Below are 24,591 nucleotides of genomic sequence, written 5' to 3' on the forward strand. Positions count from 1 at the left end.
TGTATGATTTTTTTCGGTTCTTCTTTCTGTTTCGCCCTTTCCTGTGGCCTGCTCTGCATCGATTCGAATAAGTGAATCTGTCCGATCGCTGTTTGTTGAATTCCGGGTTGTATCGGTTATACGAACTCGGGCCAATCATGTGGCCCCCCTTTCCGCTTCCGCACTTGGAGATCCGAGGGTTTTAGTCCATCCGAAATACAGTGCCCCCCCAACCCTCAACTTCCGCGATCGACAATGCATTGATTCCCTCTCCATCCCCGCCGTACCCCGAATACCTCTCAGTCTATCTATCTTGAGAATTTCGTATGGCAACAGCGTCGTCTCCCACAGTAGCTGAGTTCCGAATATAAAACGAATGGGATCAACCAGATACGAGAGGCCTGGATTAGGAAGGCTTAACTAGAATTAACTAAAAAACGCCCCTTTTCTGCTTGCTGCGGTGTCCTTTAAACCGTGCATTTGTGTAGTTAGCTGAGTCGGTATGTACCGAAACCCTTCGGAAGGTACATGCAGCTGTTGACCATACTACGCCGGAGTGGTTCGCAGATAGTTCCGTCCGTATCTTCAAGCCCACCCGAGGTCGACTTAAAGCGAGGCGAACTACTTCTTTCCAAAGGTCGAAAACATAACATCGTCACTGGCAGGCAAAATAAATCGCAAATTCCAGTCGAGCAGTTATGGGATCAACCCTGAAAGGAGGAGACAGCCCCGAGTTTGGCAGCTCCATCATCCAAGATGTCTGGTCGTGCGACACCTTGGAGAAAGCCGAAGCTTTTATCGCCTCGCCACGCCATGCGTCCTCGTCGAATGAGAGCGGCCAATACAAGATAAGGATGCAGAACTATGTCGCAGGCTCATTTGCAGCGCCACCATCGCCATCGATGAACTCAGAAACGTCACAGTCTATCGATGCCGTCAACCCGAAAACGGGCAGGACGTTCGGCCAGGTCCCCATCAGCAGCGCTGACGAAGTGGAGCATGTGCTCCGGGCCGCGACCGACGCGTTCGGGGCCTGGTCCACCACGCCAGCGGCCGTGCGGTCCAAGCATCTCCAGCGCGTGGCCCAGCTGATTCAGGACCATCGTGAGCTATTTGCCGTGTGGGAAAGCATCGACCAGGGCAAGACGCTGGAACGGGCGCGAGTTGAGGTCGACCGCGCCGTGTCCAACTTCAAGTAGGTAATCCGCTGAATAAGCCCCCTGGAACATTATACACTTATCATCCAGGAGTGAATCATGGTAGGCGAGGAACAAGAAATAATCAGTCTAACGAAAGAATGTATGAAATAACAGCTATTTCTCAACATTCATACTGCACCAACAGACAACCGCCCGCGTGGTTGATGGCAGCAACATCTTGACATACGAGCACCGTTCCCCTACTGGCGTGTTCGCCCTGACTCGCCCTGGAACATGCCTCTGTATCTACTGACGTGGAAAAGTAAGTCCAATGAGTGACTACTGTTACGCCCCCCCCCCCCCCTCTCTTATTGTAACGTTCTTCTGAGATACCCTCATGTGGCGTCCCCCCTTATCGTTCCAAAGAAAAAAATAAACGTATCCACCCGCTGACAAGATATGCTATCATCGCAGTGGCACCCTGCCTAGCCTTCGGCTGCACCGCCGTAGCGAAGCCGTCCGAGGTGACGTCCATGACGGCGTTCCTATTGTGTGAGGTGTTCCGGCGCGCGGGCCTGCCCGCCGGGGTCATGAACGTCGTATTCGGGGACGGCGCGACCACGGGCTCGGCACTGGTGCGCAGCCCGCTGGTCCGGGGCGGCGTGTCGTTCACGGGCGGCACGGCGACGGGGATCCAGATCCGCCGCGACACCGCGGACCAGATCTACAAGCACCTGTCGCTCGAGCTGGGCGGCAAGAACCCCACGCTCGTGTTCGGGGACGTCGAGCTGGACAAGGCGGTGCAGACGGCGGCCATGGCGGCGTTTGAGAACCAGGGCGAGGTGAGTTTCTGCGTAAAGGGGTAACGATGAATACCCAACCCGCTGACAAAACATCCCCCCTTTAGATCTGTCTCTGCGGTTCCCGGATTTACGTTCAATCCTCCATCTACGACGACTTCGTCGCCGCCTTCACCGCGTACGTCCAAGCCAACTACAAGTGCGGCGAGCGAGTCGGGGCCGTAGTCTCGCACCAGCACTACACCAAGATCCGCTCATACCTACAACTCGCCCAGTCCGAAGGCGCCACCTTTTTCTCCACCTCCACCTCCAGCGGCACCCCCGAGTTCATCCCCCCAGCAGACCCAACCGACGGCTACTGGATCGCCCCCGTCATCCTGACCGACGTCCCGCCCCGCTCGCGCCTCCTGCAGGACGAGATCTTCGGCCCCGTGGCGACCGTCAGCCGGTTCTCGACCGAGGACGAGGCCGTGGCGCTCGCCAACGACAACCCCAACGGCCTGGCAGCGGTGCTACTGACGCGCGATGGGGCCCGCATGCGGCGCGTGGGCGAGCGGCTCGAGGCCGGCCTGGTCTGGGTCAACTGCTGGCTGGTGCGGGAGCTCGGCACGCCCTTCGGCGGCATGAAGAGCTCCGGCACGGGCCGCGAGGGCGGCGAGTACAGCCGCGACGTCTTCACCCACGCGCGGACGCTGCATATGCCGCTTCAGTGACACGCAACATGATAATAATAATCTCCAGGAGGAAGGTCACTCATTCTACAGCGAAATTTGAATAGTTGTGGGATTCATGGTATATAATGAGTAATGGGCAGATTGTCGAGTATCATACGTAACTACGCAACCCGTCAAACCATCCCCTTGGCTGCTTAATGCCCGTTGATGCTGCTGGTCTATCGCGAAAGTCTGAATCGCCCTATGCTTTGTCGCCCAAGGGGCAGGTATCCTCGGTTCAATCACCCTATCGTGAATGATCAAATTGTAAAAAGAAAAAAAAGAAAAAAAAGCCAACAACGCCGGAAATCATGCAGCGGGGGGTTCATTACAATGCATACATGCTAATGCGTCGTGATCTCTCCCAAAACTCCTTCGCTTAACTTGAGTTAGGTATATGTAAAAAACCCACGCGCACTTGGTCGCAGGAAAGGATGCGCCTCCGTGTTGAGCACGTATTTGTCCAGGTCGATGAGGTCGGGCGGCGAGAATATCAAGTAGAAATACTTGAGCGTCTCGGACGTCCAGAAGCTCTCCATCGAGTCCGTCTTCTCCGTGTCGCCCGCCTTCGCCACCATCACGTCGCTGATGGCCGAGAAGGCGAGTTTCGTCTCCGTGGCCTTTTTGATCGATTGGAACATCCCCCAAGCGATTTCTTGGTATTCCGGATTGCCCGTCATGCGATACATGAAGAATATGCTCTCAATCGCTTCGGGGCGTAGGATGTATTTCGGGTCCATTGTGTTCTTGAAACCCTTGGGCAAACGCCTGTCCGCCGTACCCTCCCAGTACACCTCATCCCACGGACACGGCTCCAGACTTGGGCAAGGAAACAAGGTGAAAGTCTCGGGCATGATGCCGGTGGAGAAGGCGTTATACGCCCAAGCGCAACCCCTGGCGATTTTCTCCGCAATCTTGGTATGTTCGGGAATGTTAAATAGCTTTCCGCCTAAGCCGAACATGCCCCCTACAAAGCAGCCCAGATGCTGCCCTTCTGTATCGAGTTCTGGGCCATCTTGTGAACTAACGTAAACCGAGCCCGTAAAGAGGATGTCGTCCTGGCCAGGCGTCATGGGCCTGAATAAGAGATGCTTCGTCACGGCATCCATGGCATCCCGGTACATTTTCTCATACATGGGCTCCAGACCGCCCGTGATTGCGTACATCTTGGGTAGGTACTCATACAGCGAGTCGGCTAAGGCCCCGAGGGTGAAGCCCCGCTGGCCGGAGAAGTCTAAGTTGCGCATGTTGAGGAACGTGGGCCACATGCCTGGCAACTTCGTCGAGTTCTGTGTCTGATCGAGGACCCGGGCCACTCGGTCAATAGCGTCGTAGTATTTGTCCTGGCCGGTGAGCTGTGCCAGTCGGGTAAACTCCAAGCCGGAGGAGGTGACGGCGGCGGACGGATCGTGGACGCCGGGGACCAGCAGCCCTTCTTTCGCGAGGTCAAAATCCAGAAAGAAAGGAGGCATGCGATTGTCCGTGTCGTAGGCCGAGTACAGCATATCGCCCAGCTCAATGGCCTTTTCGAGCAGCGCGGCCTCCTTGCTGAGATCGTAGGCGCTGAGGAGGCCGCCCAGATGGCGGATGGTCGTCTCGAAGAAGTTGCACGCCGTCTCCTTCGTTTTGGACCAGTCGAGGGTCACGGCGGCGGCCGCGGCGTGGCGGAATTCGTCCCTCAGCTCCATGATCCACAAGGTGTCGAGCGAGTCGACCAAGGTGGCCGCCCAGCCTCCCAACGTATCCTTGCCCTCCCCCGACACGGGCGTGAGCTCGTCGTACATCCACGCATATTTCTTGTAGCTATTCCAACTCTTCACAAAGGCACCTCGTATCTCGGTGCGACGGCTCTCGAGGAGATCGAGCCGCTCGCGGCTGGGGGCTTTGTCGGAAGCGAAGTTGTGCTGGAACTTGGGCAACCTCTTGGGCGATCCTCGAGGGAGAGGGGTCAGCTTTGCGACGGGATTCCTCTCGGTCAGAGTCGACCAGTCAAAACTGCTTCGGAAATACTGGAAGCCGTACAGCTCTTCGGGCGGCTTGGGGATGAAGATGACAAGAATATACAGAACGACAATAGCAGCCACCACGGTAAGAAGTCGCGTTGGCCTCCGAAAAAGCGCAGCCATGGCGACGTGGTTTTGTTCTGTCAGCCGTACGACATCTTGGTGCATTAGGATGGCAGGCTCGAGAGCGAGCCTACGTAATGTATGTAGATAGCAGGTACAGTAAGAAGTGTTTTAGCAATGTTTGTGGATGTCCTCCATAGCATGTAAGTACGTAACGGCCGACGGATCGCTACGGGGCGGGAGGCGCCTTTGTTTGGGGGAGAAGGGTTGGAAACAGTGCCAAGGCAGATGGCGCCGCAATCTCCAGTTCTGCCCAGGGCCGTCCAGGGCCGTTCAAGGCCCTCAGACAAGGATACCGCTACCAGCCTGAACGCCCCCCTGGCGTGCGTGGCGGATCGGGCTGGCGCCCGCAGCAGCTAAAACATGTACATAAGTCAGCCACCTGGCACCTGGTCTCTTTTCAAACACAGTGGCACGGGATGACTTCTTTGACTTTTGATATTCGTAAATCTTGTTCAAATTACATTACTACTTACATATCCAGATTCGACTGATTGTTGAACGTTCTATAAAAAAGACCAATCAACTTCCCAAAGAAGAGGGGTATATCCAATCCAATTCATAAATGCTCCAAATCGCCTGGTAACCCAACCCGTACCAAATTCCAAAAAGGCTCAACCGTGCCTCTCCTTTGCCGGATTTTTTAACTACAAACAAATGCAGGCCGTAGATGCTCGTTATCGCTTCAACCAAAAACTCCGCCAGTATGCTAATGATTTTTGCCCCCTCTCCAATGCACGCACATGATGCTACAAGGACAACAATAACAAGGGAATCGGAAATCATTGGAAACCCGGAAAGACGCGTTTCGCTGCTAGCCTCCCTAAAATGAATCAGCATCACACCAACACAGATGCATGGGCAAATCGTAACTTACAAGGAGGTTTGCCGTCATCACTCGATGTCTCATCAATGGGCATGGCAAGTTCTTGCATTCGCTGCCGAGAGCCCTCCAAATCTGGTTCTCCAGGATTCCAGGTGGTCAATTTGACCCTTTCTGGCACTCCGATCGGACTCTGCTCCCCGGTCGGAGAGGATGGATGACTGTACACCTTCTTGACCAAACTGCTTCTCGAAACCCTTCTTTCCCGAAATGATTTGGCTTTGGGAGTCTGCGCGGTGCGGGGCCGTAGTCTCTGCGTCGCCATTTCACGCCGGGCCATACTGTTTGTGATCTTCGGGCAGTAGCCTCTTGGGAGCATCGATGTCCTACAAATTGGACACAAAGAGCTGATTTCGCCGAGGAATTCATCAATGCATTCGGGATGGAAAATGTGCCCACAGGGCAACTCCCGAATAACGGTGCTGTTCGATTCGAAATGATCCAGGCATATCAGGCAGGTAGGTTGGTAGTCACTCCGAGTATTGACCTTTGCCGATATAGAGCTTGGTGAGGCATGCGAGAGCGCTCGTTGAATCGGGTCTGGAGATCGAGGTTGCGTGTCTGGGGGAGGAGCGGGCGCGTCATAACTATATGTGAAAAGAGGAAACGTCTCGATGTGCTCCGCGGGAACTTGGAGGCGCTTGATACCTAAAGCTTCAAGGTCCGTCTCACCAGACATCACCCGGCGCCGGAGTGATACACGTCTTCGACGTTGAACGTAATGCATCAACAGTGATGTACCGCCAATGACGAAAACCAACACGCTGACGATAGCTATGATACAAATCCATAGGCCTGGAAAGTTGTTATCCGCAGAGACATTGAGTCTTGTCCAAATTCGCACGTAATCACGCGGGTCGGGGTTGTATATCGCTGAGATGTTATCGCCAAAAGGGACTTCGTCAAGTTTTCCCGAGTATAGGCTGAGCTGCGTCATCAAATCGGCTCCCTTGCCACCAGAGATAGCGTAAATGGGATAATGATGGCTATTTTTCCATGATCCATCTCCATCAAGTTGCCAGATATCATCATCAGCGGATGGCGGTGGCGCATAGTCGCCATCAGGCTGGTAAAAAATAAAGGCCCGAAGAGGATCTGACCGAGCCTCGTCCAGGAAAGACATGGCGCAGTCTGCGTTAATCCATGGTGCTATGGCGATAAGGTTGTAGTTTGTCGGCGGAAGGTTTGCCTGCCGCGTGACGTTTGCTGGAACGATCGTGTCGACGACATTCTGGCAAGGATCGCCTGATGCAAGGTCCGGGACATAGAGTAGACCCTGGATCACAGCATTGCCAGTCGGAGCAAAGTTGCTCGACAGTGTCGTGAAGTTCTCTCCGAGTACCTCGAAGTATGATGGCTGTTTAGGCTATGTTAGAACGGGTGTCTAGAATGTGTACTCAAGGACGACGTTACTCACCGCCGAAGAGGCCGTGAGGTTTCGGACAATAGTGCTAGGGTTCGTCTTGCCTCCAGAATAACTCGGGCCACTGAAGAGAAGCCTATTCGTTTTCATTAGTGTTGGTCCTGGGATTTTTCAATATGCGCCGCCCGAGGCAATGATTGCGATCGACGACGATGTGTTCACCATTGTTCGAAGACGGTTGCATCAAGCAACGTGCGTTGAGGTGTATTATGAGGAGCCATAGATCGCACTTGATACTATACAATACCATGCTTCAACTCATCAAAGATTGCGATGGAGTTTGCGATAGGGGCTTGGCAAAGAGGATAGGGGGATAAAAGAAGCTTTTCTTGGCAGACATACACATCATTCCGAATTTCGTTGAGCGCTGTGAGACGTCAGTTTGGGATTGCCAAGACATTGGCATGGGCGCCAAGATGTCGCCGAGCCTGGGGAAGAATAGGGACTCCATGCGCGCGCGGGTCTTAGGTTGAGAGACAAATTGCCAGTGAAGTTCGCAAAGCGCGACTGAGGCCAAGAGAGACTTACACATGCTCGAAAATCATATTTGGCGACTTCTTGGGCTCTGTCCAAGCCCGCCAGACAACATCCAGAGTCCTGGGCTGGCAGCAGAGCCGACGTTGCGGTCCAGAAAAAAGAGCGACAAGAACTAAAGTGACCAAATTGGACAGTACCAGAATCGGTTCCTCATAGGCGGGAAAGGGTCAAGCTCGCGGACTGAACAGAACTCGGGTGAGAGAGTATGCAATGCCAAGCGAAAGTGCCAAGAGAAAAAACGGGAATGAGAGGATGGGGGGGTTGTTAGACTCTGAAATTGAAAGTCGTAAGGCAGGTGGGTATACATAACAATTACCAAATCCTGCTCCCAGCTGTGACAGCACCCGCGTACCCGATTACTACCAGGGAGACGGACGGCACGGGGTGAGTGGGAGCCAGCAAGTGCCAGGCCTGGGAGCCATTGGTCCATGGTTGGTGGCACCATTTAACCAATCTAGTTCTGACCCGCTGTGATGCTCTCTTGGGTCAATAGTTTTTGTGGCTAGACCCTATCCCGACAAGCGGGCAAGTGGGCAAAGCTTGCTTTCGCTCAGTTACCCCAGCCAGTAAGAAGACCCGTCAGTCGTACAGGTGCGAGAGCACCCAAGTCATTGACAAGGGGTCATCCAAAACTGCCTTCATCAGTCCGAGATACCACAGAGTCGCACGAACTTGGAACCTGAGTGGTGGACACTACGCTGATGGGATGTGGACGGATGTTGTCCATGACTGAGGGGCCCTTTCAGAATTCTGGTTGGTGGGAATAAGAAGACGTGATGACAGATCCCAATTCTTTCTCGTCGGCGGCGTCTGCCTCAAGTGATTAGGTTTGGGTGGCATTTCAGACGACGTCCCGCCCGATTCGATTTCATATGGTAGTGGCTCGCTAAGAGAACCACTTGATGTAAGACTCGCTTCTGACAAAAGCTTGTCTTCACTTCACGTCCGCCTCTGACTCTCTGGGAGGCTCTGAATGCTTGTACTGGTAGTGGTACAATTGAAGAGCGTGTCTAAGGTTGGTGGGTACCTACCTATGCTTCCCTGATCAAGCTGCATAGGGATTGCGACGTCATTTGTAGATAATTGGCGACGACGGTAGTTTGGATAAATCCACAGACGCCGCATAAAGAATGACCGAGACTGACACGCTGAAACAGACCGGGAGCCCCGGCCCGAAGAGATGCTCGAGAACCTACGCAGCAACGCAGTCATGACAATTGTAAAGCATCAGGTCTCACCCGTGCCTTGTTTTGGATGTAGGTGAAAGTCATGTTAACCGTGACAGCTGAAAGAGCTGGGCTTCAAGTGTTTACTACTTCCTAACCCAGGATGGAAAATATCCTGAAGGTTCAACTCATGTAAGGTTCGCTCACCCGTCCCCACATGTAACATCCATCTGATGACTCGCGGGGCCCTTTATGCCCATCGAATGAAGACCTGATCGGCATTGGGCAAGCTTCAAATAATAACCTAACTCACCACGAGCAACAATCTGGTTTCTGGCTATGATATCTCTGGCGGCTTCCGTCAACCGGCAACGTGCACGTACGTCGCCGCGAAAGGACATATGTAACCAGCGTTGACTGCATGTAGACGTCCGATGTAAGCTGGGACAAAGCTGGTGCCACGGATCTTTACGGGGTCGTACATTCGTACAATGGAGGTTACTCATTACTCAATGGCCCAAGGGTCCAACTCTATGGAGATGTAACAGCTCGGGTAGTCGGAAGGACCTGGCTCTGGTACTCACGCCAACATGAAGGAGGTTGCCGATTACGAGCAGTCGAAGTGTAAGAAGCGGTTGCTATCTCCTCCATGGTAATTCCCATTGGCAATTTCCATGGTAAGAGGTTGCATGACGTTTATGAACTGATAGCAGACGCAGTGTGCGTTGCATTTCAAAGTTGCGTGAAGTTAGTTGCCTTGTACATTCGCGGGGCTAGCCGCAAGAATTTCACGACACCTTCAATAGCTTCTTCGATTAGAGTATACGCCATTAGCAGAATGCAAGGAATTTTCAAGTTTGATTACAATACTACACTGGTGACGCAATTCAAAGTTCAAAATTTTATAGCAAATGTTGGGATACTTGTATGTGGTGTCAATCCGAATAAGGGGTAAAGCTGCGGAGAGGGCCGGCTACTGGCGAGTATCATGAGTCGAGATCTGTGACACACCTATCGAGCATGATCAAGGAAAGAACCGCAGTGTGTTCAACTGTGTATTGTGCTAGCCTAGCTCAGTCCTCCAGCCGTAATGCCTCGGTATAGACAACCATGTCGCCTCCGTCATCACTGTCTTCCATCTGGATGCCAGTGAATTCGTCCTCGTCTTCGCTGTCGGCGTCATGTTCGACATGCCCTGCGTCGTGTTCTGAATATGGCGGAGGCGGAGCGTCGATGCTCGATATGCTGCCCGCAGTGGAGGATGCAACAGGCGCAACCGGCTGTTCACGAGTTTTGCTGGAACTACCACCCTTTTGCTCCTCAGCGACTTTGAAAGCCGCCAATTCATCGCGTACTGTCGTGCCGCTCTTCTGCCGCTGGAGGTTCTTGACATCCAGGTCGAACTTCTCATTGGCCATGTCGGTTGCGGTGTGTTTGGAGGGACCAATATACGACTTGTCGTCGATATCGATTAGGTTGCCCATCTCGGCAAAGTCGTCATTGTGAAGCAGTATGGCGTCCTGCTCTTTCTCAATTGCGGCTTGTCCGTCCTTAACATTGGGGAACCCACAGCGTGTCAAGATCTTGGGCATCAGGTCGGGATACCGAAGATGACCTGTGACCTCGGCGCTGAGATCCAGGTTCTCGACCCCTTCGACTTCGTCGCTGATCGCTTGTAAGCCGGCAATGCCCAGCTGTGCACTCGTCGCCCGATATAGGAAGGCAAGGATGTAGTCATTCTCGGAGTAGACATTGAACAGCTTGCCCGAGACAACCGTCCTCATCATTTGCCAGTGGCCCGGATTAGACGGGACTGGCGCTGCGACAAGTACAACTGAGTCCACGAGCCCAAATGCCTTTTTCTCCGCTAGCGACTTCAAACAGGAGTAGATCACGCGAGCGCCGAGGGAGTAGCCCACCAGAGTAACTGGTCTTTCGCCTTGTACTTTGTTGATCAAAGCGTCAGCCAGCACCTTGCCCGCCTTTTCTGATCTGTTCCTTGCCAAGCTGAAAGGATTATCAATACTTGTAGCCATGCCGATGAGATATGCCGGCCACAGAGCAGACCACAATGAGACCAGCACCGTCCTCTTCAGGATCTCAGATTTGATGGCACCCCAAGCGTAGGAACTGACAAGCTCGGTGAGTTCGGTACCCAGAGACAGAAGGCTCTCCATTTCGTATCGAAGCGCAAAGACCTCGGACTCGTCGCCCAGAGCCCGCCACGGCTTTGTCACGTCTTCTGCTTCCTTGAGCCAGCCGTTGACGCCAATCGTGACACGCAAGCGGCGGTCATCCGGGGAATCCTTCTTCCACTTATCACCCCATTCTGCTTTGAGGGAAGAAATCGAAAGTCCTCGACTTCCTTGGCATATTGGTCCACTTTCTGTCCTGTCATCCCGGCCCCGAATGCTCCGAAGATGGTGCCGACCAGGGCGCCGTTCATCCAGAAGATGCCGAGGAAACTGGCAAGTCCGCCGAGCCCAACGCCTCCCATTAGCCCTCCTATAGCTCCAGCTACGACCGGGGCCGCTAGACCCCCTGTGATACCAATCACGGCCGCTCCGGCGACGCTTGCCAGCCCAACTTTCCAGAGCCGACTACTCTGCCCTGCCTCTCTGCGTTTCTGGGCCTCTGCTTCAGCAGACATGGCATCCGCCTTCTGGACAGATTCGACCATGGTTGTCGCGATCGCGGTCTCCTCACTGTCCAAGAATATTGGCGGGATCTCCATGGCCGAGGCAAGGTAGCAGGCCAGAGCCCGGGAGTAGGCCGAGTAGTTGCCGATGGCCAACAGCAGCAGGAGGGTGCTGCTCAGGGCCTCCTTACGGTCATCTAGCGGGATCGTAGTGAGCCGAGTCGGGATAGGGTGATAGACGCTCTGGAACGCGGGGACGTTAAGGGTGCTCGCAGCGACTTGCTGCGCGGCAGGCAGACTGCCGCCCTGCGCATCCGAAGCTGCCGCGTTTCCGAAACTCAGCAGATCCTCGCCCTCGGCGGGCTCTTCGGTCTTCTTCTTCGCGAGGACATCTGCCCGCTTCCGGCGTGCCTCGAGTATCTTCTGGTCGTCGGGGCTCGCCACGACCTCCTTCAGCTTGGCGAGAACCTCGGCGCGCCAAGAGTCAAAATGCGTAAGTGCCGCTCTACGCAGGCGGATCAGCGCTGGGCTAGGTGGCGCGCGACGTTGTTGTTGCGCATTGCTGCGAGAATCGTTTTCCTCCTGGTGTAGTACTGACGTGGAGGAGTCAGCATCGCTGCTGCGTGTTGCGAACAGAGGTGCAACGTCATTATTGCCTTGCTGCTGCTGCTGCCGCCGCGACGACGAGGGCAGGGGATGCGCGGCGCCGGCAGCATTCCGCGCTGGTGACTCGTCGGGGCTGCTGTTGCTACTCTGCGGTAATTCGAGCTGACTGCGCATGTAGGCAGTGACTTCGACGACGAGGGCATAGAAGGCCTTACGCCGAGCGCCGTTAAGCACCACAAGCAGTTGGCGCGGTTCGGTGCTGAGGGGCGCCATGGCTCATACTCATTGGCACGCAGTCTACGTACTGGAAAAACCCGAGGGAAACAGGACAATACTTGGGATTACAGTTCAGTATTTCACGGGGTATATGTCTATGTAAACAGCAATTCTCCTTTCGCGTGCCGTAGTGGCATCTTGTTGCTGTGCCGTTCAATCTATCTCGGTCTAGGCAGCCACTTGAGATTAAAAATAGAACCAATGGGGGCCGGAACCCCCACCACTTTGGAATTGGCCCCCAAACTAAGTCGCCCGAGTACAGCATCTGCTGACGCCAAGCACCTTAGGGCGGGCAATACGGGCATGGCTGAAGCTAAGAATCAGATTCAAGACTATGCCCTTGTCTGGCACAAGCCACTACTATCATAGAGAGGTCTTGACTGTTTGTCTTTTCAGAACCCAATATCATTAGTTGCTCGTTGCGGCCGAGAGCGGGCCGCGCCTGAAGACAGGTATTGAGACCAAGAATCGAGTCCGTATTGTCATGTTCCTTGGCGTTTGTACGCACACCTATTAGCTAACAACACCAGGGATGAATGGTCAAGATATATCGATTATGGCCGCCGCAAGCGTATTAGCAATTGTGAGTGTCGATATCATTGATAATATGGTGACAACTCTCAAGATACTCGCCTACGTTTGCTGAGCAGCGTCAACTTCAACAGAAACAAACTTGCCCATGATGGAACCACCAATTCCCGTTCACCCCCTCTCGATCGAACCAGCTTCTCGCCCACGGATCGTGTATGCATGCTTCGGAGGCCGATTAAACACGGGTAATTCAGCCCCGGCTTCGTCATCGGGCAATACCTGGTGGATCCTAGCCCGCTGTTGTACGCGGTAAGTGTGCCAGATAGGGGGCAAAGCCATGGCTATCAACCCGATGCCACACTCCAGAACGGACCAGATTAGCAGGCCGCCAAGATCGTATGCTAGAATGATGCCAGTCCATCGTCAGCCGCGAGCCGCAAATCAAAAAGATCTCCTACTTACCCACTCCATTTTTCGAGTGTCCAACTAGTGCAGCATTATAATCCATAATGTACGGTATGCGCAGCAGAGTACAAATCGAAGCCAGGGCGCTCAGGCCCAACACAACGCCTGCAGCAAGCTTCTTGCGGACTGGTATCAACGTCCGCCACAGCATGTAGGCGGGGAACAGGGCGCAGAGCCAGTCGGTCAGAATCCTGGCGACGGTGGAGAAAGTCGCGATGATAACGACAGTGTCCCTCGAGGCGCACTCTCCATGGAAACGTCCCTTCCAGCTGGCCTCGATGGGTCGACATTCGCCCATGGTTCCGGCCTCTGTCACGACGAAGCCAACCACGGTGACGATGAAGATGCCGAAGATGCAGGCACGGTAGCTGCGGATGGGACCGGCGATGCGGAGAAAGAGAATGCACACGGCGCTCTTGATGCACACCAGCACACCCGAGTATAGAGCCCTTATGCACGTCGAGTCAGCAAGCGTATAGCGAAGGACATATCGCAGACAATATAAAAGAAAGGACCGAGGGGTGCATACATGGCGATGAAGAACATCAGCCCCAGTGACACCGCTAGGGACTCGGGATCGTTGCTGATCTCAAGTGTCTCGTTTTGGACTCCGATCCCACCGAAGTTGCCATACCCGCAGGTTGCCGTAAATCCAAGGTACAAAATCTAAACAAGGTCAGAAAATTACGTCTGATAAGGTAGGTATTCGACCCCTCCGATCTGGCCTTTCTCTGCTGTTACCCCCTCAAGTCTTTCCTTGTTTTCCCTTTCTACAGCCAAGCAAACAGTGCTGTACTTACAAGACCCGAAGCAACAGGTAGATCATCCCAGCCCGAATTCTTCTCCCGTAGTCAGAAAAAGGGTCGACTGCCCACGAAGATTGTCGTAACAAGTGCCGAGACGATACTGCAGAGCAGAAGGGATCGGCTGAAGCCCACAGGCCCTGGAAATGCTGTCATTGTGTGTGCAAAACGGCGTAAGTAATGGAGTTGGGTTGGTGTAGCCCACTGGTCTTGAAACCAAGATGTAAGGGCGTATAGAGCATACTGTGACCAGTCACCCCGGGGTGCCGAGCACAGGGAAGCAATGTTTTCTGGTTTACACTCAGGGACGACTCCCCACCGGCCACTGTTTGCTATAAAACATGGGATCGTGCAATGCGCATGCTAGTGTCCGTCTATGGTCAGGGATGCTACGGTGAATATTGCCTTGGATGGTGGTTGTCCATCCACGGAGTAGACCAACGGCAAGATATTTCTCGCTTAAATCAACTAAGTATGAATTTAGTTTGCATCTCTCGTCACACCATTGCCTGATTCCTGCACCAGCATGCATACATCAGTATGCGTTTCCTCCACCCTACAGAGTATGTCCCTGAGCCTGCATTCAGGTGGCTTTTTGGCTCAAGATGATTCATCACTCAAGTGTGTGGTACTTATGGGGAGCTGTTCATGTTGTCTTTGGGAGTCAATGCTGGCTGTGGTCTTGCCGAATGCAAAACAATGGCTTGGATGTGTTTTGCCAAAATTCCACTCCTGTAATATTGGAATGTCTTGGACATATCCATATATCTCAACTCCAGCAACCTGATTATCGCAACCTCAATTGCTTCTAGCGAATTTGCATCCTATTGTGTACCATTCACACCCGAAAATGTCGTAGGTCCAATGTCTGTGAGCTTTGGCAGTCCTTGTTAGCATAATCCTTTTCATCCATTTGTGCAGTCACAACAGTTTACTCACAGTTGAAAGACAGCTTGTACTTTTGATGGCATTCTTCAGTTCACATCACATGAATGTGTTCCACATGCCAGTAGTAACAATGTTATAATGCTGCCGTCTACATGTGCCGATGCCCATGTTTATGTAGGCCTTGATGATACAAGTTTAGGCGTTGGTTGCGCTAGACACCGTTCCTGGGGAAAGTCTAGGTACTCTTCGGGATCGTAGTCTTTGGGATCGTGATCGGACAGCCTCTATTCATAGTAATGGGGCAGCCCCTCGATTGGCAAGAGCCCATCAGGCAATCTCTCGGTCAAGGAACCCAGAAAGGCACAGTAGTGGTAACCGTCGGTGAACGTTTGCTGAAAATGCATGTGATCAGGGTCGATATGCAGAACGTGATCGACTCTATCGATCAATCTTATCACACCGTCACCCATCTTTTTCAAGTTGACATAGAGGTGGCCCATTGGGAAGAAAGAGAACACCTCGCCCTCTTGGTAGATATCGTATACGGTCAGCTTCGTACTGTAGTGCTTGAGTGCTGCATCTCGACTCTGGGTATTGAGACTGAGTAAAGGAGAGACGAGGCGGATATCTGGCAGCAAGCATGGTTTATCGTCATGAATTACGAATTCTCGTTCATTGCCTTCGTCCTCGAGGAACATATCGAAAATCGTGGCCCATATTTCCGGAGGCAATCTGGGACAGTGGGTGAGAACCTTCTTAGCCTTCATCTGGGCCTTCTTCATGGCGTTGTCTGCAGAATCGCCCATTCTTCGCCTGTTGATTGGTGTTTGGAGAAGAGTTGTCGACGATACGCAAATGGCGGTGCGGATAATTATGTGTGAATCATGAAATTCGTTTCTGTTCTTTGACTACTTGCCTGTAGCAATTACCTGTGCAACTTCCCATTTCTGATTTTTCACACCTAAGTAGAGGTACATAGCTTCTCGGCGATGAACCTACACCATATGTAAAGCACACATTCTCGCCACCCTTACCAGACTGCTTTCATACTCTGAAATAGAAATTGATGTGTTCCCCATCCCAGGCTGTCCTGTGACCAGCTACTCAGCTATCTTCCGTTATACCGCTCAGTCGAATACCCAAGTATACGCGGAAGCCGGATCAGGGATGGGCTAATACCAAAGAAGAATGAATATATTGACACAACTTCACTTGAGTGATACCTCATCGGACGATGGAAACCGTCCATTATTATTTCATCTCATCTGTGTTATCACTCGACCGTCTCATAGCCGTCCGAAGGTACTACTCATTTCGTGACTTTGCCCTTGGAGAAGTCAAGGCAAAGCAAACCATTCTGCCCTCAAGACCACTCTGTCATGGATGCCACATGCTCGGAGGAGCAATGTTAGCAGGCACTCAACTGGTACGGCCTTAGCACGATGCATAGTGAAATGGTACAGCGCATTAACCAAAGGTGATGAGGCCCAGGATGTCGGCTTTCGGCTTAGCAGGAACGCCCCTATGCGTTGCGTTGTTGTACATGCAGTCTGGCAGGAGAGATCATTGACCAGCCCAATTGCTGTATAATCAATACCCTGCGTATTATGGTGTGGGAATGCGATATAAACGTGTCTCTTTGGGGCGACCTGGCTTCTGCATCGGACCATATCTATATCCGTGTGTGCCTTCTCACCAACTTTTGCGTTTCAGGACTTCCTAGGCACCGATGGAAAGCAGGCGAATGTAACGTAATCGCCATAGAAGAACCTGGCTCCTGCTTACCGCTCATCGCTGGGCTTTAGCACACACACAGCCAATGGCTCGGAGACAAACAGTATCCTAAGCACCCGTCTCATTATTCGTCATCCTCTTCATCCTCCTCCACCTCTTCCTCACTGTTATCCTCTCCCTGCTTGAAGACAACCTTTTCGCACAACTGCAGCATCTGCCGCACTGGAAGCCCCACGACGTTATCCACGCTCCCTTCTACCTTCTCGACCAACACCATGCCCGCAAGACCCTGTATCGCGTAGCCGCCGGCCTTGTCGACGCCCTCGCGCGTCCGCACGTAACTCCGGATGACGTCGTCGGGCAGGCCGTCCGTCTCCTTGGCGAAGTAGACCTTGGTCTCCTCGACGTGGGTCTCGATCTCGTAGCCCGGGTGGGTGGCCTCCTCCTTGGGGGCCAGGCAGCAGACGGCGCTCAGGACGCGGTGGACGCGCGTGTCGCGCAGGTGCTGCAGCATGCGCACGTGCGAGGCCTCGCTCGCGGGCTTTTCGAGGATGCGGCCGTCGCGCGTCACGATGACCGTGTCGGCCGAGATGACCAGGTCCGGCTCCTCCCCCTTCTCGACCGCCTGCCCGTACACGTCGAGGGCCTTTTGCCGCGCCGTCGCCGCCACGTACTCGAACGGCACCAGCGTCGTCTTGGACAGGTCCTCGGGCAGCGTCGACGGCACCACCTGGAAGTCGGTCAGGCCCAGCCGGTGCAGCAGCGCTTTGCGCCGCGGCGACCCGGAGGCCAGGATGACCTTGTGGGTCTTCATGTAGGTCAAGATGGGGATTTCGAGTGGTGGCGGGGGTTTCCGGGTCGTCGGCGGCCCGGCGGGCTGTCGGATGGGCAGGCCATGATCTCGGGCGGCGGCGTCGTAGTCGGGGGGGAGTCCGACGGTGTGCCGTCGGGGTTATTCGACAGTAAAGGCTTTTTCTCGCTCATCTTGGTGTCGTGAGGCGTCGCTCTTGACTATGCCTTTCACTAATTTCCCTTGAAACACCTTTCAATAGCTACTTGGTGACTGAGGCCAGAGCTAGGTTCAATGATAGGGGGTTGAGGCTGAAGGTTGAGGAAAGCTCATGGTGGGGTAGATCATAGAGGATGCAGGTACGTCAAGTAAAACTTTACGCAAGCAAGCCTGCAAGCGTAGTAGAAGCGGCAAGCGGGAAGGCTACCTAACATGTTGGCCTTGCCCCCTTATTTTATCTAATATTTGTACCCTATTTCCCCCTTGAAAATACATGATATATTGCTATACTATCTTCTTTTGCTTGCATAACCAGACGTAGCTTTCCTTTTCAGACAGCACCTAGTTTCTTGCTTGTATGCTGTTCTTGTACCTTCAACAAATGGGATTTCGGAAATCCCATCCAGCTTGTGCTGACTTGAATCAGTGAACGAGTATGGCGGGGCATTGACACAACGCCTGCCTTCACTGAGAAGTAGGTATTTTCACTACCAACACAGCCAGCCTTTAACAAACGTAACAACAGCCACATAATCTACCTAAGACTCTATCTACACTTGAAGCATTTATTAGAGTGCTTATCTACATGTACTTTATTATGCTACACGAGTGCTATGGGAGCGTGGGAAGCTTGAACTGTGTAGGTTGGTTATGTAAGTAAGTAGCTCTTGGATGCTAGATCTGGTTAGTCCGAAGGTCTTGTCAATTGAAGACACTTCTGGCCCTTGGAACACCCCTGTATCGTCTCATGGCGGCCACTAAACTTGGTTTACAGGGGGGACCTCAGTTACTAGCTTGGTAAGTATGGGGGTGGGGCGTCCTCATCACATGCACGTTTTGTCAGACGAGAGCGATGCTTGATCGCAACCTCTCGTAATCTCTCGCGACTTTCCTTTCATGCGTATCTCCAAGTAAGATAAAAGTACATATATCCAAGTTCAAGCAACGATTGGACTCCACATTGCTATTCCTTCTGATCCCTTTCTCTTCTTGTATATCGTTATTCTGCCACTTTCCATACATACATAGTATGAGTTGGTTCTTGCCTGTTGTACGTGAATGTATGGTGGCTTACATTTTTCGGAGTCGCATACCAGTCTGGTAATCAGCAAACTAGGGAAACAAGAGAGGCTCGACACATTAGAAGTCATGGCGGAGAAGTCATCGCAGTCCCCGAGTCCTGGTCTCAATGGTCAAGGCGAGGAGAAGCCGCGCTTGACCGAGGAGGAAAAGAAACAAAACCATATCGCCTCTGGTACGCGCTCAGCACCCAGGACCTTGCCAAGACCGACAGTTTGACCACTGACTCTCCTGAATAGAACAGAAGCGGCGGCAGGCTATCCGCGACGGGTTTGATCGTCTTTGCGAACTGGTCCCGGGCCTCGAGGGTCAAGGGCGTTCCGAGGGCCTGGTCTTGAAACGCACCGTGGAATTCATGCGTGAGCAGCTTGAGCGCCGCCGCCAGTTGGTCCATGAGAAAGAGGCCCGCGGCGAATATGTGGATGACAAGATGAGAGAGTGAGTCCCAAAGCCGGCCTCTGAGTAGGACTCTCGCCAAAGTCATGTATATCACTAACAATATATGCACTAGGCCCCTATCCATTCTTGAAAGGCTCGAGCAGAGGGACCGAAAACGAGCGGCGGAGCGTGGAAATAATAATGAGGAAGACGATGACGACTCTTAGTGGACTGAATTTGACTGCTACAAGCTGTCTCCCATTCACGACGAAACGGCCGGCTTTACGAGATCAAGCTCATAAGAGCGGTCCACGGTTTCACTTCACTTTATATTGTAATTTTCCAGGTCTCGCACTGACCTGAAGCGGGTGTCGGTTCTATTCATACAAGTCCAACTTGGCTTTCAATAAACCCAAGAGCTCCTGAGGAGCCATCTCCTTCCGCTTTGGTGCATCATTCACCCCTTCGCCATTTATGCTGGTCATGTCGACTGTGATCGTGCCCTTTGGCAGCTGTTGCGGTCCTATTGTTACAAGGACGCCATACCCCTTGGCCTTAGCCTCTCTCACCTTTGCTCCTATGCTGATTTTCCTATCATTGATGTCTACGGCTAGCTGAGTAGCATTCGTGACAGGACCATCCTCTCCTGCCGCTTGTTGATGGGTGCCAATCAGAGTATTCCGTGCAGTCTCGGCCAACTCAAGAACTGGCTGACTATCATTTACGGTTAGAATCATCACCTGTCTCGGATTGAGCCAGAATGGCCATTTCCCGTCATAATGCTCGATAAGAAGCGCCATCAACCTCTCGACGGAGCCGAGGACGGCTCGGTGGATGAGGACAGGGGTTACAGGCCCCGACTCTGCCAACTTCTCCGCATCAGTGGTGACCTCGCCCCTCCGTTCCAGCTCTGGTGCCGGGGCCTGATACTCCAGCTCGAAGCGTTTAGGGAGCTGGAAGTCGAGCTGGATGGTGGCTGTTTGGTGTTCCTTTCCATCAGAGTCTCTGAGGATAATGTCGATCTTGGGTCCATAGAACGCGCCATCGCCCTCATTGACCGTCCATTCCTGGCCCGACGCATCAAGGGCTCGCTTCAGACCGTTCTCGGCCCTTTCCCAATCTTCCGCAGTGCCAATGAAGTGGTCAGCTGGCCTTGTGGACAAAGCCAACCTGTACGGCCCCAGCTTGAAAACTTTGTAGGCAACGCGCACGAAGTCGAGTGTCTTCTTGATCTCCTCTTCAATCTGCGACGGCCGGCAGAAAATGTGGCCGTCATCTTGGTGAAACCGCCGGACACGAGTGAGCCCGCTCAACGCCCCCGATATCTCATTCCGGTGCAGCGGGGAGAATTCGGCATAGCGGATCGGCAAGTCACGGTAGCTGTGGTGTTGCGCGGCGAAGATCAGGCAGTGCCCGGGGCAGTTCATGGGCTTCAGGCCGTACTCGCCTTCCTCGCCGGTCTCCGACTCGTCTTTACGCGACGGCGAGGTGCTCGTTACCGTGAACATGTCATCGCTGTAGTTCTCGAGATGGCCCGACTTGACCCATAGCGCCTTTTTGTAGATGGTGGGGGTGATGACTTCCTGGAAGCCATAGCGGACGTATTGCTTGCGTAGGAACTCGACTAGCCTGTTGAAGATGCGGGCACCGTTGGGCAGCAGTATCGGCGAGCCGGGGCTGTAAATTGAGGTCGTGAACAGCTCTTGCTGCACACCGAGCTGTCGGTGGTCGGCTGCGGGTTTCGGGGGCAGCCCTGTGGTGGATGTCGCACATGTTGCGCATGCTCGTCGGAGTAATTGCGTTTGCGTGCCCGGCCGAATCGCGTAGCTATTTCGCGGCAACTGAGGTAGGGCCTGAGGACGTAGCCTCAATATTCTCCTTGCAAACATCCCTATGATGTTGAGATCGTTATCGAGTCCATCGCACGAGGTAGGTATTGAATACCTCAAAAATCTCGAGGCCGTTAATTGAAGTTCTGCCGCTAGCGCAAAACGCCGACATACCGAAGAGTGTTCGGGCGTGCCAAGCTCATTACCCCAACCGGCGTAGTTCCGTAGCCTGCTGTCCAAACCCCCTGCAATTGCCAATCATTTCTACCACTGTCGGACTCACCTCTGCCCAGCTGACCAGGATGTCACATGCAACATTCTCCAGCCTGGATTGTTGGATTCACGTCATTCTCCCAAAGAGGCGAACTGCAATATATTGGAGGCCACCCCGTCAGAGGCCGACTCGTTCTTTTGAAATGCCTTATCGGCCAAGACCTCTCTGTCCAACCGGAAGTAAACAAAACGTGCTGCATACATACATGCGAGAAATCTAGTTCTATCGACTTGACATCCATAATTTCCACGAGGAAATGAGTCATCACGCTCGTGCACGGCAGCCTGTCTCTTGTTCACGCTATAGATACCTCTCGAAACTACATACGTAACCTAGCATTGTTCGATCCTATAAAGTGAGCCAATCTGCATCAAACTTCCGGAAGATTCGCCGCTTATCATGAGGCTTTGAAGGAGCATATATCCAAAGAGCATCATCAATACAATGGCCCCGCGAAACGAGGTCGCCAGGCGGACCTGCCTGTAGAAAGCTCCTGGCGTATGGTGGAAGGTGGCGAAAATGACTCCTTCGACACCTCGATTGTGAACGACCCTTATGAGGATGTCGTGTTCTCAACACAACCGTCCCAAATCTCATCCTCACAAGGTCTAAGCTTGGGGTCTCAGGACAGCATCCGAGACTTCGCCAACGATGCAGATGAAGATGAAGTCATTCTGCGCGCGCCCTTTCAGCCATCGCTGGCTTCTACGCGCCACACATCTAGGGACCAAGACCAAACACCAGTACCCGAGTTCTTTATGCCCAAGCTCGAGGTGGAGAGCCCGCGACGTAGTGTTCGTTCGTCACGAACGATCCAGCCTGAGTATGACGATAGAGTGGTTATGCGACGGCGAATAAACCGTCAACCTTCCGATGCAATTGGCCCAACATATCAGAGACGTCAGGCCCAAGACCGCAGGCCTCAGCGTGGCAGTCATGAGACGAATTCTCTTTGGGACAAGTTTGCCGCATCAACTCCCACCTTCGTATTCAACGTCGTTTCCTGGTGCCTTTCCGTATTGGGTATGGCACTCGATATCGCAAAATACCCTTGGCCATCTGCCTCGCCGCCTACATCTTGCTAGGCGCCGGCATGATGGTCAGGAATATGGTTACGAACTCGATTTCTACGTCTTTGTCACCACTATGCCGCATACCTGGAGCCTCTATGCTTGACCTCCCATTTTGCCCTGACCTGCCAACAGTGCCAGGATCTGGAGGCAAAACGCCAGTCGAGTTCGATGAGCTTATGAACGTACAATCCGATTTCGAGAAGGTCTTGGAAGACTCTGCACGAGGCGTTTCCTTGCCTATGGAGATGAAGCGTGCCGAAGCCTCGGTGAGAGACTTGCGCACCTTGGTCAAGTATAGCGACCTACCGGCACGTGAGGAGCTGGTATACGAGTTTGACGGCTATATCGACAATGTGCGCATAATCGCCACCGATCTCCAGACCTTCAATACCCACGTCGGAAGTGCTGTAGATAGCGTCATCAGCATCAACCGATGGACATCCAGGTACATCGATTCTATTGCGGCAGAGCGGGAAGCCAATGACAACATGCTCGCTCGTTGGAGTGGCTGGCTGTTTTCGCCTTTCCAGCCGCAAGTCTTTGACGAGCGGATGCTCCTCGACAAGTATGTGGAGCATACCAGTCTAGTTTCTGAAAAGATCGCCAACCTCATCGTGGAAGCGCAAGCTACGTTACGTGTGCTCTCGCAAGCGGAGAACAATCTCCAGCTCATCAACGAGCATGTGGTGCGGAGCGGGAACGAGGTCAAGGCCAAAAAGAGCGAAGTGTTCTGGGATTTGTGGACGCTTGTGGGGGCTAATAACAAACGGCTAAACAATCTGAAAGCACAGTTGGGTCTCTTGAAGGCAGTAGAGGGGCAGCGAACCTCAGCCAGGGAGCAGCTTATCGGCCTGGTTCACGACTTGGGCGACATCCAAACCAAGCTTAGCGACCTACGAGACCGAGTGGTGGCGCCGGAACTGCTGGCTGACCAGACGTCCATACCGCTCAGTGTTCACATCGAGACCATCAACGCCGGGGTGGAGCGACTGGAATCTGCGAGGAGCCGCATCCGGGCCGAGGAGAACGATAGGATTCAGCAGGCACTTTCGAGAGCGCGAGATGAGGAACGTTTGATTGATGGTTAAGCCCAAAAAGGTGGACTGATGGCATGCTCGATAACTTGCCAGATGATCTCTTGGGGATCATAGACCTAAACCGTCTATAGAATCTGGGCGGGCCCGCTCGCACGTTATGTCAACGCATATCTACACCGTTCTGGAGTGAAGAGGATGACCAGCCTTTGCAGTATGGGGGTCGGATGCGTATCGGTGTAAACTTGGTTGGTTGTAGTCAGTTTCTGAACCATGTATCTTAAGGAAACTGGTGTTTTGGCGCTCTACAACGATTAGAAAGTTTTATTGTTGTTCTCCTTTACTTTTCTCACATCAAGATCTATGGAACTACCCATGCAGACTAAAGGGTAAGTATCATTACCTCGTATAAATAGGTGACTTTTATACAACTTACAAATCTAACGCTGTGTGTACTTTGGGCGAACTCTTGATGACAGTGCACTTCGCAGTAAGTAATACCTGGCTGTCCAGTCGAGAAGGCTTTGGCGCCATATATGGCATTCATGAAGCCATGAAGCAATTAATTAACACCCCTGTATTCAATGGTTGTACGACGTTTCTTCAAGCATCAACGTTCATGCGACTCAAGTGGCTTTATGCAGAATTCGAGGCTCAGGCTGTGTCGAAAATCTTACGTTGAAGATCTCTGGACCATATAACGATCCCGTTTCCAGCTACATTTATCGCCCACTCCAGCACCCAAGTTCCACCACGGTGGGTGTTATACACATACCTACCTAATCAGTCAATTTGCATACTTCATCAATGAAGTTTCGTGTGTATCCTGATCATGGTATTTCCTAAGCTTCATGGTCTCCAGCGGATGGGGATCAATACTAAGGAGAATATTGATGTCTGTTACAGTCAAACAACTGGAAGCGATGTAGGGGAATAATCGGTATCAGGTTGCTGACAACATTCAACTTTCGAATGTCTCGTGTGTGACCAAGGGATGCGAAACGGCTTCGCATGCCCAGATCCGAACCAATCTCGCGAGCGAAAGCAATCATCTCCAAACATATGCTACCTACTTTACCTAACCTACCTACTTAGCCAACCTCTCTCGTAGTCAACCCCATGGCGTACATAGTCTTATGGACAAGGCATGTACGTCGTATGCAGCTCTCACCTCAGCCCTTCGTCGTGCAGCGGTGCCTCCGAAATT

At 52.9% G+C, this 24,591-nt stretch overlaps 10 protein-coding genes across 10 annotated transcripts; 3 read left to right on the forward strand and 7 right to left on the reverse strand.

Moving 5' to 3' along the window:
• Positions 1-677: 677 nt before the first annotated feature.
• On the forward strand, positions 678-2,631 carry PG994_007851 (aldehyde dehydrogenase family 8 member A1; the record flags this gene model as incomplete). Its single annotated transcript, XM_066859260.1, has 5 exons — positions 678-1,174; positions 1,227-1,238; positions 1,293-1,420; positions 1,593-1,960; positions 2,026-2,631. The coding sequence occupies 5 exons, from the start codon at positions 678-680 to the stop codon at positions 2,629-2,631; spliced, it is 1,611 nt and encodes a 536-aa protein (XP_066714747.1).
• Positions 2,632-3,020: 389 nt separating this feature from the next.
• Positions 3,021-4,757, reverse strand: PG994_007852 (glycosyl hydrolase family 47; the record flags this gene model as incomplete). Its single annotated transcript, XM_066859261.1, has 1 exon — positions 3,021-4,757. One exon carries the CDS (start codon positions 4,755-4,757, stop codon positions 3,021-3,023), a length of 1,737 nt encoding a protein of 578 aa, XP_066714748.1.
• Positions 4,758-5,539: 782 nt separating this feature from the next.
• On the reverse strand, positions 5,540-8,030 carry PG994_007853 (uncharacterized protein; the record flags this gene model as incomplete). The annotated part of the gene is made up of 6 exons (XM_066859262.1): positions 5,540-5,580; positions 5,635-6,997; positions 7,058-7,139; positions 7,592-7,660; positions 7,738-7,790; positions 7,953-8,030. 6 exons carry the CDS (start codon positions 8,028-8,030, stop codon positions 5,540-5,542), a joined length of 1,686 nt encoding a protein of 561 aa, XP_066714749.1.
• Positions 8,031-9,839: 1,809 nt separating this feature from the next.
• PG994_007854 (uncharacterized protein) lies at positions 9,840-12,283 on the reverse strand (the record flags this gene model as incomplete). The annotated part of the gene is made up of 2 exons (XM_066859263.1): positions 9,840-11,081; positions 11,129-12,283. The coding sequence occupies 2 exons, from the start codon at positions 12,281-12,283 to the stop codon at positions 9,840-9,842; spliced, it is 2,397 nt and encodes a 798-aa protein (XP_066714750.1).
• Positions 12,284-12,988: 705 nt separating this feature from the next.
• Positions 12,989-14,241, reverse strand: PG994_007855 (uncharacterized protein; the record flags this gene model as incomplete). Its single annotated transcript, XM_066859264.1, has 4 exons — positions 12,989-13,218; positions 13,280-13,731; positions 13,812-13,948; positions 14,158-14,241. The coding sequence occupies 4 exons, from the start codon at positions 14,239-14,241 to the stop codon at positions 12,989-12,991; spliced, it is 903 nt and encodes a 300-aa protein (XP_066714751.1).
• Positions 14,242-15,257: 1,016 nt separating this feature from the next.
• On the reverse strand, positions 15,258-15,779 carry PG994_007856 (uncharacterized protein; the record flags this gene model as incomplete). The annotated part of the gene is made up of 1 exon (XM_066859265.1): positions 15,258-15,779. One exon carries the CDS (start codon positions 15,777-15,779, stop codon positions 15,258-15,260), a length of 522 nt encoding a protein of 173 aa, XP_066714752.1.
• Positions 15,780-16,831: 1,052 nt separating this feature from the next.
• Positions 16,832-17,521, reverse strand: PG994_007857 (uncharacterized protein; the record flags this gene model as incomplete). Its single annotated transcript, XM_066859266.1, has 1 exon — positions 16,832-17,521. One exon carries the CDS (start codon positions 17,519-17,521, stop codon positions 16,832-16,834), a length of 690 nt encoding a protein of 229 aa, XP_066714753.1.
• A 1,344-nt stretch (positions 17,522-18,865) lies between these two features.
• Positions 18,866-19,401, forward strand: PG994_007858 (uncharacterized protein; the record flags this gene model as incomplete). Its single annotated transcript, XM_066859267.1, has 3 exons — positions 18,866-18,971; positions 19,036-19,234; positions 19,308-19,401. The coding sequence occupies 3 exons, from the start codon at positions 18,866-18,868 to the stop codon at positions 19,399-19,401; spliced, it is 399 nt and encodes a 132-aa protein (XP_066714754.1).
• Positions 19,402-19,551: 150 nt separating this feature from the next.
• On the reverse strand, positions 19,552-21,063 carry PG994_007859 (threonyl-tRNA synthetase; the record flags this gene model as incomplete). Its single annotated transcript, XM_066859268.1, has 1 exon — positions 19,552-21,063. One exon carries the CDS (start codon positions 21,061-21,063, stop codon positions 19,552-19,554), a length of 1,512 nt encoding a protein of 503 aa, XP_066714755.1.
• A 714-nt stretch (positions 21,064-21,777) lies between these two features.
• PG994_007860 (uncharacterized protein) lies at positions 21,778-23,438 on the forward strand (the record flags this gene model as incomplete). The annotated part of the gene is made up of 2 exons (XM_066859269.1): positions 21,778-22,300; positions 22,363-23,438. 2 exons carry the CDS (start codon positions 21,778-21,780, stop codon positions 23,436-23,438), a joined length of 1,599 nt encoding a protein of 532 aa, XP_066714756.1.
• Between the last annotated feature and the right edge of the window lie 1,153 nt (positions 23,439-24,591).

Source organism: Apiospora phragmitis (genome assembly GCF_038363925.1).
Source record: "Apiospora phragmitis strain CBS 135458 chromosome Unknown utg000007l:2111988.0-4706623.0:1.0-2598199.0, whole genome shotgun sequence".
NCBI classification, from domain to species: domain Eukaryota; kingdom Fungi; phylum Ascomycota; class Sordariomycetes; order Amphisphaeriales; family Apiosporaceae; genus Apiospora; species Apiospora phragmitis.